At 43.0% G+C, this 20,880-nt stretch overlaps 1 protein-coding gene across 1 annotated transcript; it reads right to left on the bottom strand.

Moving 5' to 3' along the window:
• Positions 1-7,778: 7,778 nt before the first annotated feature.
• Positions 7,779-14,732, bottom strand: COX20 (cytochrome c oxidase assembly factor COX20). Its single transcript, XM_075864469.1, has 4 exons — positions 14,624-14,732; positions 11,120-11,234; positions 10,380-10,443; positions 7,779-8,564 (listed from the first exon to the last, which is right to left on the bottom strand). The coding sequence occupies exons 1-4, from the start codon at positions 14,657-14,659 to the stop codon at positions 8,432-8,434; spliced, it is 348 nt and encodes a 115-aa protein (XP_075720584.1). The 5' UTR covers positions 14,660-14,732; the 3' UTR covers positions 7,779-8,431.
• Positions 14,733-20,880: the final 6,148 nt, after the last annotated feature.

Raw genomic sequence — 20,880 nt, 5'->3', positions numbered from 1 at the left:
GACTGGTGGGATGCTTGTGCCTGAGAAGTCGCTGTAATATCTCCATCCATGCGCTGTACCTGGTCTGTAAGCTGAGAAAGATTGCATGTCAGCGCCTGTATCTCAGATTTGTACGTGGTCTCCAATCTGCTCACATAAGCTTCCATGTCCCCCTTTGTTGGAACTGCAGCAAGTTGTTGTTTTAGCTCCATAAGCATATTCCCTGGAACAGAGATCATATCTGTCGCAACCATTTGCGTGGTTAGGCCTGTAGTATTCTTCTGAGGCGACGAGGAGCTAGGAGAGGAGGTTTGAGCTGGAGATGGGGGAACTGTAGGGGGAAGCGTCCTGTACTGTGCTTCCATTTCCCCTGGTCCGGCGTTCAGGGCCCGGCGGCGCCATCTTGGATTTCTCTCCCCTCACTGTGTCGCCAAAATACCTGTGAATGCCTCCGGTAAGTGGCCTCGATTGTGATCTGGACGGTGTGCCTGTATGCCTGGGTGTTCTCCTGCTCATCAGGGTGCCGTTTGCCTCTGCCTTCTCATGCTAAAGAGCTTGCTGGGATGAAGTCTGTAGCGGAGCTCTCAGTCCACACGTCCGCTCGGCGCCATTACCAGGCCACGCCATACAGCAGTTTATGACCACATATGAAGTATTTTCATACTCGGGAGAAATTGCGTAACAAACTTTGCGGTGCTTTTTCTCCTATAGTCCTTGTGAAAATAAAAGATTTGAGCTAAAACGACATATTGTTGAAAATATTTTTTATTTTATTTTCACGGCCCAATTCTAATAAATTCTATGGAACACCTGTGGGGTCAGTGCTCTCTATACCCTTACAAAAAAAAAAAGCAACAGGATAGGTGATAAATGTTTGTATGCTAGGCCCCCTACCGATCACTAGAATGGGGGAAACAAGCCCCCTGTTCCTCACTGCACCCCGATGAGCTCTGAATGGAGCGGCAGTCGTGCATGTGCCCTACCGCTCCATTTAATGTTTACTGGGCCAACGGAAACAGTCCCATAGACATTGAATAGTGGGGCAGGACACATGCATAACCACCGCTCTGTCTCGCGGTAGTCGTGCGGTGAGGAGCAACGGTGGTCTTAAATAGCACTGTTTCAAATATCATGGAATTAGAACACTGGCTCAGTAGCACAATATCACACATGATAGGCTTAGATATACCAGATATGTAGTACGATCTAAAATCATGGGATTGGATACAACATTAAGGGTATGTTCACACGGCCTATTTTTGGTCGTTTTTCGGGCCGTAAATGCCCGAAAAATGGATGAAAAATCAGAAGCACTGACGGAGCACTTTTCGCTGCGTTTTTTTACGCATAAAAAAACGGCCGCGAAAAAGAAGTCCATGACACTTCTTGGGACTTTTTTGGAGCCGTTTTCCATAGACTCTATTGAAAAAAGCTCAAAAAACGGCCATAAAAAACACAGCGAAAATCGTGAGTGGCACAAAAAACGTCTGAAAATTAGGAGCTGTTTTCTCTTGAAAACAGCTACGTATTTTGAGACGTTTTTGACTCTGCGTGTGAACATACCCTTACACTGAGCCATAACACAATCCTGGAATCCGGGGATGTGTCCTATTTCACACAGCACTGAGATGCCAATCTCAAGATGGCACCTCTCATGAACTGTGTACAATTCAGCCCCCTCACTGTATTTGCAGCCATTATGCTTCCAAAGGTAATTTTTCTCATTGCACGTTTAGTTATATTTACCTCCTCCCTACTATACTACTTGGTGATAGGACCTCTTTAAGGGGTTTAGGACTGACCTTTTTTGAGCTTTCAGGACTGAGCTATTTTTTGTTTTTTTCATTTCTGCATTCCATGAGCCATAACTTTTTAAACTTTCGGTCATACCCGTATTATTGTAAGCTCGTTGTTTGCAGGACGAGCAAGACCATTTTTGGGTAGATGTTCGTTAGTTAAAGAGGCTCTGTCACCAGATTTTGCAACCCCTATCTGCTATTGCAGCAGATAGGCGCTGCAATGTAGATTACAGTAACGTTTTTATTTTTAAAAAACAAGCATTTTTGACCAAGTTATGACCAGAACGGTCATAACTTGGCCAAAAATGCTCGTTTTTTAAAAATAAAAACGTTACTGTAATCTACATTGCAGCACCTATCTGCTGCAATAGCAGATAGGGGTTGCAAAATCTGGTGACAGAGCCTCTTTAACTAACGAACATCTACCCAAAAATGGTCTTGCTCGTCCTGCAAACAACGAGCTTACAATAATACGGGTATGACCGAAAGTTTAAAAAGTTATGGCTCATGGAATGCAGTATCATCCACTTCTCTTCAGAACGCCCAGCTTCTGGCAGTGCAGATCTGTGACGTCACTCACAGGTCCTGCATCATGTCGGCCACATCGGCACCAGAGGCTACAGTTGATTCTGCAGCAGCATCAGCGTTTGCAGGTAAGTAGCTACATCGATTTACCTGCAAACGCCGATGCTGCTGCAGAATCATCTGTAGCCTCTGGTACCGGCTCGTCTGACGATGCAGGACCTGGGGAAGTGACGTCACAGCGTGATCTCTCGAGAACACGCTGTGTGTCTGTCACTGCCAGAAGCTGGGCGTTCTGAAGAGAAGTGGATGATACTTCTCGTCAGAAAGCCCAGCTAGTAAAAGTAGTAAACACGCCCTGATGTACGCACATAATACACGCCCAGTTGTACTTTTACTTTTCAACACGCCCAGTTGTACTTTTGCAAGCCTCATTTGCATAAATACAAAAATGGCCATAACTTGGCCAAAAATGCTCGTTTTTTAAAAATAAAAACGTCACTGTAATCTACATTGCAGCGCCTATCTGCTGCAATAGCAGATAGGGGTTGCAAAATCTGGTGACAGAGCCTCTTTAACTTGAAGTCATTTTATTGGGGAGAAAAAAAAACAGCAATTCAGTCATTGTTTTATTAATGAAAAATGTATTCGTTTTTGTTTACTAAACTTTATTTCACTTTTGTTGTCCCACTAGGGGACGATCATTTGTTTGCATACATAATGCTTTGGAATACTTCGCATTCCAAAGGCATTATTGCCTGTCAATGCTACACTGACCGCCAATCTATTAGACCATGCCTCTGGCTTATACGTATGGCAGCCCTGGGGACCTTGTTTGGACCCTGGTTGCCATGGTAACCCATCGGCATCACATCGTGCTGAAAAAACAGACATAGTGAACCCCCTCCCTCTGTCAGGCTTTTTAGATGATGCGGTCGCTATTGATTGCAGCATCTAAAGGGTTAAATGGCCGGTAGGTTTCTCTATTCTGGCTGTTACAGATCACACGGGCTCAGCTCATGTACATCATGCAGCCTTTCGTTAAAACAATCCATGATGTACATATACATTATGGAGCATTAAGGGGATGATCGTGCCCTTAATTTAACCGGTTAAGGACTAGGCTGTTTTACAGCTAAATGACCAGGAAAAATGTCACAATTTTGCTATGTGCTTCTTTAGATGATTATAACTCTGCAGGTGAATAAAGTTCATCTTTGAATTTTACACTCTTTTTAAAGGACAGATAGGGTTTTGTTTTAACCCTTTCATGCCGGCAATCTGTAAATTCACGTCCTATTCGCATATACCCCGTGTTGATAGGACGTGAATCTGCAGACCTCTGCTTCTGCCGGCATAGCGCTGGGGAGATAGCTCTGACGCCGGCGGTGTCAGTGTCCCCGGCTCCCCAGCAACCTGTTCTCTGACGGCCGAACCGATTGGTTTGGCTGTCAGAGTATGATCACCGTTATTAACTGCTTCCTGACCACCCACAGTAAATTCATGTCGGCGCTTGCTGGGCTCTGTGCAGCACTGACGTGAATTCACAGTGGGTTTTAAAAGCGAGATCGGGGTGTCTCAGAGTAGTGCTGACACCCGGATCGCGCTGTTAACCCCTGCCTCTGGTCCCGGAGACATGATCGGGACCTGATTGGTTCAGGTCCCGATCATGTGATCACAGGGAAAGTTTGTTGCAGAGGACCGATTGCGGGCGCTGCCGTCGGTTGCATGACAAAACCGGAGGCCATACATTTCAAAGCAGTTCCAATTGCTTCTGGAGGGGTTGTGGCTCCTTGGGATCCACTTTGCATATGTGGTGGACCTGTCCCAAGGTTGGAGAAGTGTGGAAAGAGGTTTTTCGCCTATTATTAGAAATCACAGGAATATCTCTTCCTTACTGCCCGGAATTGGCTATCCTAGACATTGGATTAGAGGACATCCTTGCAGAACATCGGGTACTAGCGCACCATGTCTTCATTGCTGCTAGAATGGCTATTGCCAAGTCCTGGAAGTCTCCCATTTCCCCTTCCCTGTCGGAAGTGATAGGCAGGGTAAATGTAACATGTCACCATGAATCCGTGCTATTAGAGTCTCCCTCTGATTATACAAAGAATGCCCGTTATTGGGAGCTATGGGTAAAATCGAAATACTATACCTAAATGAAGAGATTTATCTGGAACCATGACATAACTTGTATTATCATTTGTATGTACATGGCATAGCAAAGTTGTCTGTTTCTTGTTCATGTATACTTTTTGACATATCGCATGTATGTACTGATTCTATACAGGTCCATGTTCTAGGACAAAGGATGGTTTATACTGTTGAAAGAATTTTCAATAAAAATCTATTGATTTAAAAAAACCGGAGGCCATACAACGGCCTCCGGGTCTACCATTCACGGAAGCCTATGAGGACCAGCTGGTCCTCATAGGCTTCCTCTCAGTGTGACTGTCAACGTCACACTGACAGTTTATAACACGTTACACTACCTAGGTAGTGTAATGTATTATAGCAGCCATCAGTGCTGCAGGTCTTCAAGTAAAAAAAAAAAAGTTAGAAAAATGTTTTATAAAAGTGTAAAAACAAGTTATAAGTTACAAAAACAAAAAATGCTCTTTTCCTATAATAAGTCTTTTATTATAGGCAAAAAATTAAACCGTTAAAAGAGTATACATATTTGTTATCACTGTGTTCATAACGACCCAAACTATAAAAACTATAATATTATTTTTCCTGCACGGTGAACACCCCAAATTATTTTTTAAAAACAAAGCTACCATCACTTTTTTTGGTCAAAAACACGCATGCACCCCAAAATAATACCAATAAAAACTAAAACAAGCCCTTACACCGCTTTTTTGACTGAAAAATAAAAAAATGATGGCTCTCAGAATATGGTGACACAGAAAATAAACGCCACAAAACATAAAAAAACTATATACATATGGTATCGCCGTAATCGTACCGACCCGCAGAATAAAGTAAAATGCCATTTATAGCGCACAGTGATTACTGTAAAAAAAAAAAAAAAGGACAAAAAAACATTGTCAATATGTATGGTTTTTTTGTCACTTTGCGTGCCAAAAAAAAAAATCAAATAAAGTTGTGGCGCTCAGAATATAGCGACAGAAATTGTGCAGTGTCCAAAAGCGGATAAGATTGGGCACCATTTATCAGTGTGACACCGGCCACACATCTGAATTATTTATTTACTCCATTATTATACCCTTATTATGCCCTGATGTACTCGGCCCAGCTTACATATACCCTCACATTATAAACTGAAATACCAGCAAAACCCCAGACAGAACTATTACCAAGCAAAATCTGCACTCCAAAAGCTAAATGGAGCTCCTTCCCTTCTGAGCTCTGCTGTGGGTCCAACCAGCAGTTTATTACCACATATGGGGTATTGCCGTAATCGTGAGAAATAGCTTTACATGTTTTGTGTGCTTTTTATTCTTTATTCATTTTTTCAGAAAAAAAGTAGATTTTCTTTTTCACATATTCCAATAAATATAGCCAAAGACCTGTCGGGTCAAGATGCTAACTATACCCCTAGATAAATTCCTTGAGGGGTGTAGTTTCCAAAACCACTTTTGGGGAGATTCCACTGTTTTGGCACCACAAGACCTCTTCAAACCTGACATGGTGCCTAAAATATATTCTAAAAAAAGGAGACCCCAAAATCCTCTAGGTGCTTCTTTGCTTCTGAGGCCGGTGCTTCAGTCCAGTAGCACACTAGGGCCACATGTGTGATATTTCTAAGAACTGCAGAATCTGGGCAATAAATATTGAGTTGCATTTCTCTTGTAAAACCTTCTGTGTTACAGATTTTTTTTTTATTACAAATGAATTTCGGCAAAAAAAACTTTCTGAATGCTGTTTTGAATACTTTGAGGGGTGCAGTTTTTAAAAATGATGGGGTCTATCTAGTACATAAGGCCCTCAAAGCCACTTCAGAACTGAACTGGTCCTTGACAAAATAGCCTTTTGAAATTTTCTTTAAAATGTGAGAAATTGCAGCTAAAGTTCTAAGCCTTGTAACGTCCTAGAAAAATAAAATAATCTTCAGAAAACAATGCAAATATAAAAGTAGACATATGGTGGATGTTAATTGGCAACAATTTTGTGTGGTTTGACTATCTGTTTTACAAGTAGATTATATTTAAAATTAGAAAAATAATATTTGCACATTTTATTTTGTTGGTTTTCAAAAATAAGCTATGAATTTATTGACCAAATTTTTCCACTAACAAAGTACAATATGTGACGAGAAAACAATCTCTGAATCGCTTGGATAGGCAAAAGCATTCCGGAGTTATTACCATATAAAATGACATGTCAGATTTGGAAAAATGGGGCTGGTCATTGAGGCATCGATGACCCTTGGTTCTGAAAGGGTTAATGGCATTTGTCGGTATACATCATTTTTTTTTTTTCTAAAGTGGGCAAAATTGGACAGAAATGCAAGAATTTAGCAATTGCGTCAGTTTATGCCAGCATTTTTCACACACAGTATAGACTACGGACAAAATTAATCTCCTTTCACATTCTTCCAACTCTCCCGTGCATGGGGATACCAAATATGTGTGATTTATTCACTGTGCGGGCATGTGCCATGGCTTGGCATAAAAGGAGGCTTTTTGGCCTTTTCGGTCCAGGAATTCTGCACTTGATTTTATAGCAGCATACTGTTTTCTGTTTTAGTGTAACACTAAACAAACAATTATTTATTTTTTATAAACACACAAACTAACTGGTATATATATATATATATATATATATATATATATATATATATATCGACACTACCGTTAACAAAAAAAATAAACCACTGTTGATATATTATATATGTGTGGATATATATAATTATATATTCCCTACCTGCCTATTCTAATCTAATAAAAGATAGAAAAAGGTAGATAGAAAAAAAGATAGATGGATAGATTGTATAGATAGATAGAAATCTATCTATACAGAGAATGTTTGTTTGTTTTATAGTGTAACACTATTTTTTTTTTCCACAGTATTCTTCTTGCTGCCAGAAATGTCCAAATAAAAACAAATGTGATCACTGTGATAGGTTTTCACAGCGATCACATGTTCAGGGACCATCAGATTAGTCCCTGATACCCTGCCCAGTGCTGTTAGCAACAGCCAGGGCACAGGGTTGTGTGCATGCGATTGCGCACTCTCTGAAGTGCCGCCGTAATTAGTCTATACGGCAGACTTCAGAAAAAATACGTCCAGCGATCGGGAACCTGTTAAGAGACCAGTTTATTATGAATCAAGCTGTAAAAGGCCTGATCTATTCTCAGTCACTTTGAACAGAATTTGAGATTCTGTTGTGTTTAAGACATTTACTGTGGTACAAGAATAAAGTAAACATTAGCAAGAAACAATTTTCAGAAATGAACCCTGCATAATAAAATAAACAAGGAAACCATAAATTATAAGAATGAAATTGCAAAATAAAAAAAAAAATAAGATCTTTATTATTTCCATATGATAAACTAAAGGGGTTATTTATCTGGGACATTTCATTCAAGATTGGAAGGGGATGGCATAACATGTTAAAATAGCAGATACTCAACCCTTGAAGTGCCGCTAATCCAGCACTGAGGTCCTGTTTTCCGCCACTCCGGTCCTGGACATGCCATTCACCGGTCACGTGCCGCTACAGCCAATTAGTGGTCACGTGCCATTCATGGCATTACCGCGGAGGCCAGCAATTGGCTACAGCTGCACGTGGCCGATGAACAGCATGAGACGTCTGCAGGAGATTCCGGGACCGAAGCTGCAGAGCGGGACCACAGCACTGGATCGGGGGTACTACACAGATTTTAAAAAGTCCCGGATAACCCCTTTAAATATGCCAGAACAATTTCAATAAATTGATGGTATATCCAAAACAGATGTCAACAAGTTTTCAACATTTACTAGAATCAAAACTATCCAGATGCCAAATCAAATAAAGCTGCTGTTGTTTTGATGCAGAAAAAGACTATTAGGCGGCTTCTGGTCCTTCCCAGCCCTGCATCGGGGTTTCCAAATGAGCAGATGAAGCTTTGACATTTGTAAGGAATCTGTAAATTCTGCCAGTCCATGGTTGTGATGATGGATTATCAGCCGCTTTTACGGCTGCCATTAACCGTTGGATCAATATTGCTGCCTTCATATATCACTTTGTTTTTAATACCATCTTGTACTATTCTTTGCTGAATCCGCAGTTTTGCATAGTTGTATCTACAGTATAACCTAAAATGACAACGTTGTCAATAACAGAGCAAAAAACAAATGTAAAACTAGTATTTACACACCACATTTTTTATTCACCATTATGTATACTAAAGGCTTATTCACACGAACAAGTTTTTAACGTACGAGTCGCAGCCGTACGGGACCCGTTTTCAAGGATCCCTCAGACTTGAGTCTATTGAGGGATTCGTGAAAACTGACAGGTCCTATTTTTTTCACGGGCTCCTCACTCAGTCCATTAAAGCAACGGCCGTGTGAACAGACACACTGAAATACATGCAGCCGTGTGACGGCTGTTAAAAAAACATCCATCACATGGACTATATATACGTTCATCTGAATAAGCCCTTAGACTTTAATTTCTATGATATATTAACTTTTGTTTATTAAAGAGGTTGTCCCATCAAGCTGAAGCTGCACCTCACAGACTTCCTGCTCTGCCTGCCCCATGCACTGGTAATACTGACCGCTGTCTGCTTCATTTTAACTTCTTCCCCCTGCATTTGGACCATAGAGCGGGGAGCATTATCTGGAAAGGAGCAGAGAACTATTAGTATTAGGCTCTGTTCACATACGTTTTTTGTCCTAAGTTTAGTGTATATGCTAGGAAAAGCTCCAGACGTATACGTTAAACGGAGGCTGTGACGGATGTCTACAGTGGCATAAATCATGAGCTTTTTATGACGTATACATTAAACAAATAATACCCTATGGGTGATGGATACCACTGTTAGGTCACCAGAGGCTATTATGGCATCCGTTTACCGAATACAATAAGAAAAGCTATTGGACAGCTCATGACGTATTTAACGAAAGCCTGTGACATATGCCATACAATGGCATATGTCACCCATAAGCTCCCATGTTTAAAAAACAAACAAAAAAACAAAAAAACGTGATGTGAACAGGGCCTTATCAGTATTGGGTGCAGAGTATATGCAAGGGTTGGAAAAGCAGGAATTCAGTTTAATGTGTAAAGGATGGTTGTCGGCACTACTCAAATTAAGTACTTTCGGAGTATTGCGTCCATTGGCATCTGGTGTTCAGTCAATAACAGTCACAAGGCAATAATCCAATAAGGAGAGAAAGGATTCACAACACCCACCACGTGAAACAAGAAGTCATTTATTTACGTATACCTGCATGGATATGCAAAAATTAAGTAGAAAAGCAGGAAGTCTGAGGTGCAGCTTCAGCTAATGGCTGCAGAGCACCAAGAAGGGAGGATTGTTTTGGCCTGTACAGCCCAGTAGCATGCAGCCATTTTATTAAGGACCTATAGTGTACAGAGGACCTTGTAAATTTGCATTCTAGGTACCAGGTTATTGAAGGGGCTTTCCAGAGGAGGGGGGGGGGTTGATGGTCTATCCTCATCAATATCTGATTGTTGGAGGTCCGATTCTGCTTCCTCTTCAACGCTCACACAGCTCAATACTGTCAAACGCCGTCACACTTGTAGTGGCGGTTCACAGTATTACAGCTTTCTCCCATTCAAGTGACTGAGAGAAGGCTGTAATACTGTGAACTGCCGCTACAAGTGTGACGGCGTTTGACAGTATTGAGCAGCGTGAGCAATAAGAGGAAGCAGTATGAGTGACGCTGCCCCTTCAGAACAACTGATCAGCGAGGTTGCCAAGTTGGACCTCCACCGATCAGATATTGATGCATCAATTTTCTCTCTGCAGAAAACCACTTTAATGACTCTGCAAGCCTGTATGCATTGCAGCAAAGCAGAAATTAAGCATTTTAAATAGTCTTTATAAAATAATGAGTGGTTTTGAGCCAATACAACTAGAGAAGAAAGGAGAGACTTACCAACAACCTAAGGTACTGAGGATGAATCCACCAGCAGCTAAGTCACAAGACCGTTTAACTCTGCCTGCAAGGATAAAACATGTTTAGCTTTAAAAGAGGTTGTCCAGTCATAAGAAATTGATAGCCTATACTGAGGATAGGCCATCAACATGTGATCGGTGGGGGTCCGACTCCCGTGGTCGACGATTGATTTGAATGGCCGCATGTAATACTACATTTATCTCCCGCAGTGCGAGTCAAGCAAATTCATGAGCAGCGGCTGCCCCTGCCGCTGATTGACACATTTCTCCCCATACTGTGCCTAGGGAGAAAGCTATCAACCGGCATAGGGTGGGCGGGGCTCATGAATATCGAGGACTCCGGAGTGTGAGCACATCATTGAGAGGACTCCTTGCTCAGCTCACGCTGCAGGAGGTAAACAGAGATTTTATGAAAACGACTAAACATTACTAAGTAAGTGACAGAGCACTGGAATCAGGGTCCCCGGCACTTCTTTATGCCGCCCTCAGATAGAGACTTTCACCAGGTCTATGCTTCCCTAACAAAAAAACGTAATTTAAACAATAAATAAACCTTTCAACCAATTTACTAAATTATGGCCATTGGGTGTGAAAAAAAAAAAAATCAATTACCATTTAATCTCACTAAAGCAAACACTAAGCTACATAAACCTATGTAACAAAGCTCCAGAAAATCTTAGAAATGGTATCATTTTTATCTCTCATTATCTATACACTTACTTGTTGCTAGAAAATTTCCAACCCCAATCACCAAAGAGCCAACAGATCCGTAGAGCACGGATTCACGTGCACAAGGCGTCTTTTTCACATCCAGGATCCATAACAACTTGAAGGACTAAGAGAAAAAAAACAATATAATTATTAAAGCGTACCTAACTTTTCACAATAAGCTGTCATATGTGTGTACATGAGGAATACCACTATTTCTGGCCACTATACGAATTGTATTCTGAATTATTTAGCAGTTTTCCCCTCTGCAGGCTCTATCTCTTATTCCCAGTTGACTCTGAGCTAGTGGGCGGAGCCTAACAACTTTCATTTCTCCTATACAGTGCACACATAGAAGAGGAGAATCCTGCTTTCCTATATCTTTCACATATAGAGAAGCTGCAGCAGTATGGAAAAGATTATACAGCAGTAATGAGCAGTCTAGCTGAGAATCCAGCACTGGAGTGATATAGAAATCTTACCAGCAGCCTGTGTCTTTCTCACTCTGCTTCCTCCCCATCCCCTCTCCATAGACTTGTATGAAGCGTGTCTGTGTGACTCACTCCATCTATGCTCCCTTCTCCTCCCACCCCTTCTCAAAAAGGCTTGTATAGGCAGGCAGTGAAGCAACATACCCTCACCTCCTGCAGTCCGTCCATAACTAGGACTTTGCTTGACAACAGGGGGTGGACAGTAGAGTACAGGAAGGGAGGCACCTAGTGGCAGCAACTTCACACAAAATTTACATGGATAAAACAACTGAATTTTAACAGTAAGTAAATTACAAAGTGGATATATATCAGGTATACGATTAGATTAGCATAAATTGTTTGAAAAGTCAGTATTCATTTAAGTATTCTGGTTACAGCAGTACTAGTCAGTATAAGGTCTGTTCACACTTTACTCTTTGATGACCGGTATTCTTACAGTAAAAAAACAAACAAACCTAACGGACCCATTATAAGGCAACGGGAACCACTTAGATCTGTTACAAAATGGATCACAAGGGATTGATCTCTCATGGCTCCTATAAAGGGAATGTATAATCAGAAAATTACATCATATTTGATATCCGGTTTTGTAAAAACATTTTTATTTTTATGTGTGTTTTACGGTTTGTTTGTTTTTGACTATCCACATAAAAAAAAAAAAAACTTCCAGAAATATTTCAATATTCACACTGGCCATTAGAGCAAACGCTTCCTGCTGCGCTACACCTGTAAATGTAAACAACACCTGACTGTTGTAGCAGAGGTCACGGATAGCAGTTTTTACGTACGTATTGTGTCCTCAGAGGGAAGAAACTAAATTACTTGTTAAAGAGAAGGTGTCACTAGGTTTGGAGCCACTAAACCCCCAGCATGCTGTTATACATCTGGTGCATGCGCACATGAAGCAGAGGACAGTAGCCACATACTGCCACAGTGCCCTCTGTGGATGCAGCCACAGTGCCCTCTGTGGATGCAGCCACAGTGCCCTCTGTGGATGCAGCCACAGTGCCCTCTGTGGATGCAGCCACAGTGCCCTCTGTGGATGCAGCCACAGTGCCCTCTGTGGATGCAGCCACAGTGCCCTCTGTGGATGCAGCCACAGTGCCCTCTGTGGATGCAGCCACAGTGCCCTCTGTGGATGCAGCCACAGTGCCCTCTGTGGATGCAGCCACAGTGCCCTCTGTGGATGATGCCACAGTGCCCTCTGTGGATGAAGCCACAGTGCCCTCTGTGGATGCAGCCACAGTGCCCTCTGTGGATGCTGCCACAGTGCCCTCTGTGGATGCTGCCACAGTGCCCTCTGTGGATGCTGCCACAGTGCCCTCTGTGGATGCTGCCACAGTGCCCTCTGTGGATGCTGCCACAGTGCCCTCTGTAGATACTGCCACGTAGAGGACAGTGCAGCAAAGCGAGTTATACTGTCCTCTGCTTCATGTGCGCAATGCTGCCAGACTCCTTACACACTCCTCACGGTAAATTGCAATTTACTTTACTAACTATTCCCAAAATTTGACGTGGGCAGATTTGGAACCTGTCAACCTACTGACAGGTTCCCTTTAATGGCCTGCGACTCTGACAGGATATTTCACACATGGCTCGATCATTGCAATTGTTCCACTCATAATGGAAACAATTCTGATAACAGAAGTATATGAGATAAAACCATGCTGTGGAATAACATTACTGTACGCATATCCTACCAGTGTATCATTTTTTGCCGTAAAGTACCACATTTCTTTACTGCTATAATTTGATGGCACGCTTTATACCACCTCGACTCAATTTACACCACGATCAGTGGAACCATTTGAGGCTCACGTGGAACCTATAGATGGACGTAAACAGCTGTAAGGCCCCAAGCACACGACCGTAGAATTCATCCGTAATTACGGACCCATTCACGTCTATTGCCCATGGACACCTTCCCATATATTTACGTGAATGTGTCCGTGCTGTAGAAAGGCTCCGCAAAAGATAGGACATGTCCTATTTCTTGCTTTTTACAAACTGTACTCCTATACTTTATAATAGGAGCATGGCCTGCAAATGGGGGTGGCTCTCCGCGGTCATCCGTGCCCGTAATCACAGACAGTGATTACGGGCATGATCGTGTGCAGGGGGCCTAATCCTATACAGTTCCCTGCCATAGACTGCCAATAAAAATACAAAAGATACAACTCATGTTTTTTTGGTAAACTTGTACTGAAAAAGTGCCGTGGACTACGCTTGCCAAAAGGAGACCTTTTTTGTTATACATTTGACCATTCAAATCTATAGACACGTCAACAGTACGCCACAGCGGTGAACATTTAGCTTTATGGAGAAAAAACGTGGAACATTGGAAGATCTCAGGGGGTGCTGGAAAGTCCAGGCAAGCACCACCCATAAGGGCTCATGCACACGGCCCGCGATTGTGAGCACAGGCGGCCGCCGCGGACAGCAATTCGGCCCATTCTCCCATACAATGTATGGGAGCACGGCACGTAAAACGCAAAAGGACATATTCTATCTTTTGCGGTACAGTTCTACGGCACGGACACCTATCCGTAGCGATACGCAAAGGTGTCTGTGGCAAATACAACTGAATGGGTCCATAATTGTGGACCAGATTACAGAGATATTTTTTTTACAGTCGTGTGCATGGACACTAGAGCATTGAGGCTGGGGCATCCGTGCCTGGCACATTTATCATTATGGGCACATCTACAGCTTATTCTTGCGAGCAGAGGGGCTGTCGTACATTTGCAGTGCCCGGAAGGGATTTATTTATAGATATTTTCAAACAATGATCTCCTGCACCATATAGATGAAGGTACAGTGTGACATCAGACGTTCTGGTACATGGAGCCAGCATCCGGTAGAACTGTGATTAGATATATAATGGATACGAAAGTTACGTATCATTGTCTCCTGTCCTCACAACACACGATAAAAGTGTAACCAGAGCGAGCAGCAGATGACGCATGACAGAAGGTGGTCAGCAAAATAGCACTGAAAAACTGAACACCGCAATGACTGATTTCACCTTTTCTTTGGCGATCTCCCCTTCCTCGTCCGCCATGTTGGTTGGGAAGCTCGAGCCGACCTTCAACTTCCCAACCCGCCAAACGCAACAGAGACGAAAAGGAGGATAGAGCGTCTTGAGCGCGCTAGGCCTCGGAGTTTCGTTCGCTCTCGCTGGTTAGTGGAGGCGGAGTTCGGACACATTAGGTCTGTTATTTGCGGAGATAAAATGGGTGAATAGAATATTTGTGAAGCTGAGACGCGATGGAATTGTGTCATGAGGAGAAGCTGTAGCGGCACGGGGTGTATAATGGGCTGTAAACCAAGGAAACGTGGATAGATAAATGTTAGTAAAGTCACTGGTTTTCACAATTTGATTAGAATTTAGGTAATCTTTTATGAATAATGCACACACAATGTTTTCAATGAGCCCGGACCGTATAATGACATGTCCGGGCTCATAGGAAATAATGGACCCGGCCGTGTGCGGTTCGCGGCTGACAGACCACAGCCGGCTGACCCGAAAATCACGGCCGTGCACATGGCTACGCTCGTGTGCATGAGGCCTAAATAACATGCACACGACCGTGCTCGTAATTACGACTCGTAATTACGAGCACGGGCAGCCGGCCGCTTTTGCGAGCCGTGCTGCCATTATAAAGTATAGCAGCACGGCCCGTAAAATAGAACATGGTCTATTTTTTTAACGCCACGGGCACCTTCTCGTGAGAAAACGAGAAGGTACCCGTGGCTAACACAAGTCTATGAGCCCGTCATTGCGGGACGTAATTACGACCCGCAATAACGGGTGTTTTTACGGTCGTGTGCATGAGGCCTCAGACCTCGTGCACACGACCGTAGCTGTGTGCACGGCCCGTTATTGCAGCACGGGTGGCCCTGGAGTGTTGATTTCAATAAGCCCGACCCGTATATCTTTTTGTAGTACGGGTTTTCGACCAAGGCACGGACCGTGAAAGCGACGGTCATGTGCATGAGTCTATAGAAATGAGTGGGTCCGCAATTCACCCGCAAATTTGAGGATGCTAAAACACATTCGTGTGCATGAGGCCTAAGCGTATGTTCACACAGCGAGGAGCAAATTTTAGAAAGTCCACGGATGAAACTTGGATTTCTGCCAAAGACCAGCAAATCCGCACGTGGGTTAGTTAGGGCTCGTTTACACGAGCGTGTTATTCGTCCGAGCGACGCGCGTGATTTTCATGCGTGTCGTACGGACCTATAATAGTTTATGGGGCCGTGCAGACAGTCCGTGATTATTGTGCAGCGTTGCAAATAACTCATGACTTGTTCTATATTTGTGCGCTGTTCGCGCATCACGCACCCATTGAAGTCAAAGGACCCCAGGGTTGTCTGTTCCGTGTGCCTGCTGTTCGGGCACACTATGTGCTGCCCGATCAGCAGCCTGTGTCATAGTGACACAGTGTAATGTATTAGCATAGAGGAGTATGCTAATACATTACAAGTAAAAAAAAAAAAAAAAAGTTACAAATAAAGTTATCCCTTGATGGTATTAAAAAAAAAAAGTAACAAAAAAATAAATAAAAAAGAGTCTTTATTTTGCATAAAATACATTTTATTGCCCCTACACTAAATAAAAACAAAAAACCTACACATATTAGGTATCTACATGACCGTAATAACCTGAAGAATTAATCTAATGCGTTATTTAGCGTGAACCGTGAACGGGATAAAAAAAAGAAACAAAAAAAATTATTCCGAGAATCGCTTTTTCCTATATTCACGGCGTAAAAAATTTTTTTTTACCCCCAAACTGTGGGGGAAAAAAATACTATTTCTCTCGCATAAAACAAGGCCTCATACAGCCACGTCAATGAAAACATAAAAAAGTTATGGCTGCTGAAGCGCAAAGAGGCAAAAACAGAAAAAATCTGTCACGCTCGTGTGAATGTAGCCTTACTCTAATGGACATCAATTGCAAAGAAGGTCATCAGTTCTCAAGTTGGTGTAACGGACGACACTCTCCGCTGTTTACTTAGCGGATCCCGATGTCTTCTGGCTGCTGGCCGGCGCCACTCCTCTCCTCCGGTCTCTGTCGCTGTCTGTCTCCCAAGCTGCTGACGCTCACCTCCTGGCCTGGCTTCCGTGACTCCTAGTGCATAAAGATTTTCCTGGATATAAAGGAACCCCCCTTTTCTGGACACATTGCTTGAGCAATTAAGTTCCTTCCTAGCTTGTTAGTGATACCCTGTGCTACAGTTTGTTTGGATTCCCTGTGATTGACCTCAACCTGTACTGTTGACTATCCTTGTTTTCCTCCTTCCCTCACTTTTGCTATACCTGACTTTACATATCAACTGCTTTTTCTATACCACACCTTTTGCCAATGGCAATGGAGACTACTCAGGGGGTAGCGACCTGGGGTTCTCCAGCATCGAAGCCCGATCACTGTATAGGGGTTAAAGGGTAAAAACCTGGGGTCCCCATAGAGTCCGCTCCCCGGTTTAGCCGCACGTCATGTTCCTTGGTGACACAGTGGGTTCACACTTTGCTCTGTAGGCCCCGTGACAGTCTCACTATCCATGGCCCCATGACATTTGGGAGTTAACGCTTACCCTAAACCACTAGAGTTCATCCTGTATGGTCCCCTATTTCACGAAAGGAACAGAAGAAGCTCCTGAATGGTGTCACGGCCAGCTTGAAACTTTTGCCCTGACCGAACCACACAATAGAGTTGTGGCTATTAGAAGCACAACTCTATAAGAAAGTGTATACTAATCATTTTAAAGGAGTTCTGAAGTGAGAAAATATTGGAGTCTGTGAAAGTGAGAAAAGTGTGTTTATGTGACTCCATTTTGTATGAAGAATCCATTTTATAGTTTGACGTATCTGTTCCCTGTATAATCAAACTCATGCTGGGACTGTCTGAGAACCCATGTGTTTACCTTTGCATAAGCTAAGCGCCGATTAACGAAACCGTTGATCGGCGCTCGTTTGCTCCTGTTACACTAAGCTATGGATGGGGAAGAGTGGTCGTTATTCCGATCGCTCGTCCCCGTACATTATTATCACGTCGACAGCACGTTTCCCTGTTTACACAGAGAGATGTGCTGCCGACAACGATAATATTTCACTTTTTCAAAACGAAACGAACAGCAGATGATCGACCGTTTGCTCGTTTATCTGCTGATTGTTCCCCTGTTTACGCAGGGCAATTATCGTCAACAAGCATTATATGAACGCTGTCCGATAATCGTCCTGTGTAAAACCCCCTTAAGGCCCCATGCACACGACCGTAAAATGTGTCCATAAATGCGGACCGTAACCTGTCTTACTCTTGATTGGCTGAGCTCGAGCTAACTCGCCATTTGTGGAAAACAATTGTAACTGCATACTAACAATAAACCAGAGAAGGATTTTTGGGTATACAAAGCATGTCTCTGTGTGACTTACTTCTCGCTGATATATCGATATAACTAATGGATTTGGATCTGGGCAAGTGACTAAAGGGTGTCCATTGACACACCCATCTAAACCTTCTGTCTAATATATATTAGACAGGATTGCGTCAACAGTCTTTTTTTTTTTAACCCCTAGGCGCACCACGACGCAACTGTACGTCCATGTGGCCAGTGTCTTAGCGCACAGGGACGTACAGTTACTGCGTGGTTCCCGGTGCACACTATCGGCGACAGTGTGCATCGGGAACCGGGAGGCCAGCTGTCCTTGACAGCTGACACTCCACTGTATGCCGATCAGCGGCTTTTTTCCGCTGATTTCGGCAATTAACCCCTTAATTGCGGTGATCGATTGGAATCACTGCATTCAGGGGTTTCTAGCTCATCGGCAGACCTCACGATGAAATCATGAGGTTTGCAGATGGATAGCATGGCGATTGGAGGCCAAGTAATGGCCTCCGTGTCTGCCATGTACGGAAGCCTATCAGGACCAGCCTCCTGATAGACTTCCTGTCAGAATGACAGGACGTCACTGCCGTTCACGATGCACACTGTCGTTGACCGTGTCGGTGACAGTGTGCATCGGGAACCGGGAGGTCAGCTGTCCCTGACAGCTGACACTCCACTGTTGCCGATGAGCGGCTCATTGCCGCTGATTTTGGCATTTAACCCGTTACATGTGGGGCTCGATTGCGATCTCCGCATGTAGGGGGTTTGTAGCACATGAGCAGCCCCCATGCAATTGTGGGGGCTTCTGATGGTTGTGATGGCACCCGGGGGCCAGACAACGGCCTCCGGGTCTGCCATGTATGGAAGCCTCTGTCTGTTCCTCGTAGACTAACTGTCAGAGTGACTGTGACGTCACACTGACAGTTGGAATACATTACACTACCTAGGTAGTGTAATGTATTCTAGCAGCGATCAGAGCTGCAGGCAAAAAAAGAAAGTGTAAAAAGTAAAGAAAAAAGTCAAAAAAAAGTTCATAAAAATGTTTTACAAAAGTGTAAAAAAAAAGTCTTATTATAGGGAAAAAATGAAACCGTTAGAAAACAGTACACATATTTGGTATCACCGTATTCGTAACGACCCAATCTTTAAAACTATAATGTTATTTTTACCGCACGGTGAACGCCGCAAAAAAAACAACCTAAAAACAATGCCAGGATCACTATTTTTTGGTCACCACCCCTCCCAAAATATAGAATAAAAAGTGATCAAAAAGTCGCATGTACCACAAAATAGTACCAATAAAAACTACAACCCGTCCCGCAAAAAACAAGGCCTTACACAGCTTTTTTTGACTGAAAAATAAAAAAAGTTACGGCTCTCAGAATATGGTGACACAAAAAATAAATTATTTTATAAAGAAGTGATTTTATAGTGCAAACGCTACAAAACATAAAAAAACTATATACATATGGTATCGCCGTAATCGTACCGACCCGCAGAATAAAGTAAAATGTTCATTTATAGCGCATTACGAACGAATAAAGAATTTGAAACGCCAAAATCACTGTTTTTGGTCCCCAAAGCTCTAAATAAAAAGTGATCAAAAAGTTGCATGTACCAAAAAATGGTACAAATAAAAACTATAGCTCGTCCTGCCAAAAATAAGCCCTCACACCGCTCAATTCATGGAAAAATAAAAAAGTTAGGGCGTTTGGAAGGCGGGGAGTGAAAAACTAAAGTGGAAAAGCAAAAAAGGATCAGTCCTGCATAGGTTAATTAATTTCTATTAAAAAAATTAATTATTACCACATGTCGGGTATTGTCGTACTCGGGAGAGATTGCGTTACAAATTTAGGGCGACTTTTTCTCCTTTATCCCTTGTGAAAATGAAAAAATGCAACATTTTAGTGGATAAAAATGTTTATATTCATTTTCACAGCCTAATTCTACTAAGTTCTGCAAAAAACCTGTGTGGTATAAATGCTTACTGTACCCCTAGAAAAATTCCTTTAGGGGTGTAGTTTCCCAAATGGGGTCACTTTTGGGGTGTTTCCACTGTTTTGTTCCCTCCAGGGTGTTGCAATCGCGACATGGCACTGAAAACCAATCCAGCAAAATCTGCGCTCCAAAATCCAAATGGCGCTCCCTCCCTTCTGAGCGCTGCCGTGGGTCCAAACAGCAGTTTATTACCACATATGGGGTATTTCCGTAATCGGGAGAAGATGCTTTACAAATGTTGGGGTGCATTTTCTTCTTTATTCCTTGTAAATATTAAAAATATCTATGTTATTTCAGAAAAAAAGTAGATTTTCATTTTCACAGACTCCAATAAATATAGCAAAATACCTGTGGGGTCAAAGTGCTAACTATACCACTAGATAAATTCCTTGAGGGGTCTAGTTTCCAAAATGGGGCCACTTTTGGGGTATTTCCACTGTTTTGGCACCACAAGACCTCTTCAAACCTGACATGGTGCCTAAAATATAATCTAAAAATAAGCAAGCCCCAAAATCCACTAGGTGCTCCTTTGCTTCTGAGGCCGGTGTTTCGGTCCATTAGGACACTAGGGCCACATGTGGGATATTCCTAAAAACTGCATGTTACGTCTATGGCCGGGGGTCGTCGTTCTGACTTACCCCTTGACGATCCCGGCCATGGACGTCCCTCTTCTCGGCGTTCGCTCCCTCCAGGGAGACGCCGGCACACTCTTCCGGGTCCTCGGACTGTGCCAGTACGCGTCCAGCTGCCTAACATCAATTATCAACCCAAATGGCTGCTGGACTATAATAAGGGGTCCTGCCCACTGGTTCCTTGCCTGAGCGTTGTTGTATACCCTGGTTTGTCTTGCTAAACGTCTCCCAGTGTTTTCCAGTTCCCGTGTTACCCGTTCCCG

Source organism: Rhinoderma darwinii, chromosome 4, assembly GCF_050947455.1.
Source record: "Rhinoderma darwinii isolate aRhiDar2 chromosome 4, aRhiDar2.hap1, whole genome shotgun sequence".
NCBI lineage: Eukaryota > Metazoa > Chordata > Amphibia > Anura > Rhinodermatidae > Rhinoderma > Rhinoderma darwinii.
This window is presented reverse-complemented; position numbering and strand designations above follow the sequence as displayed.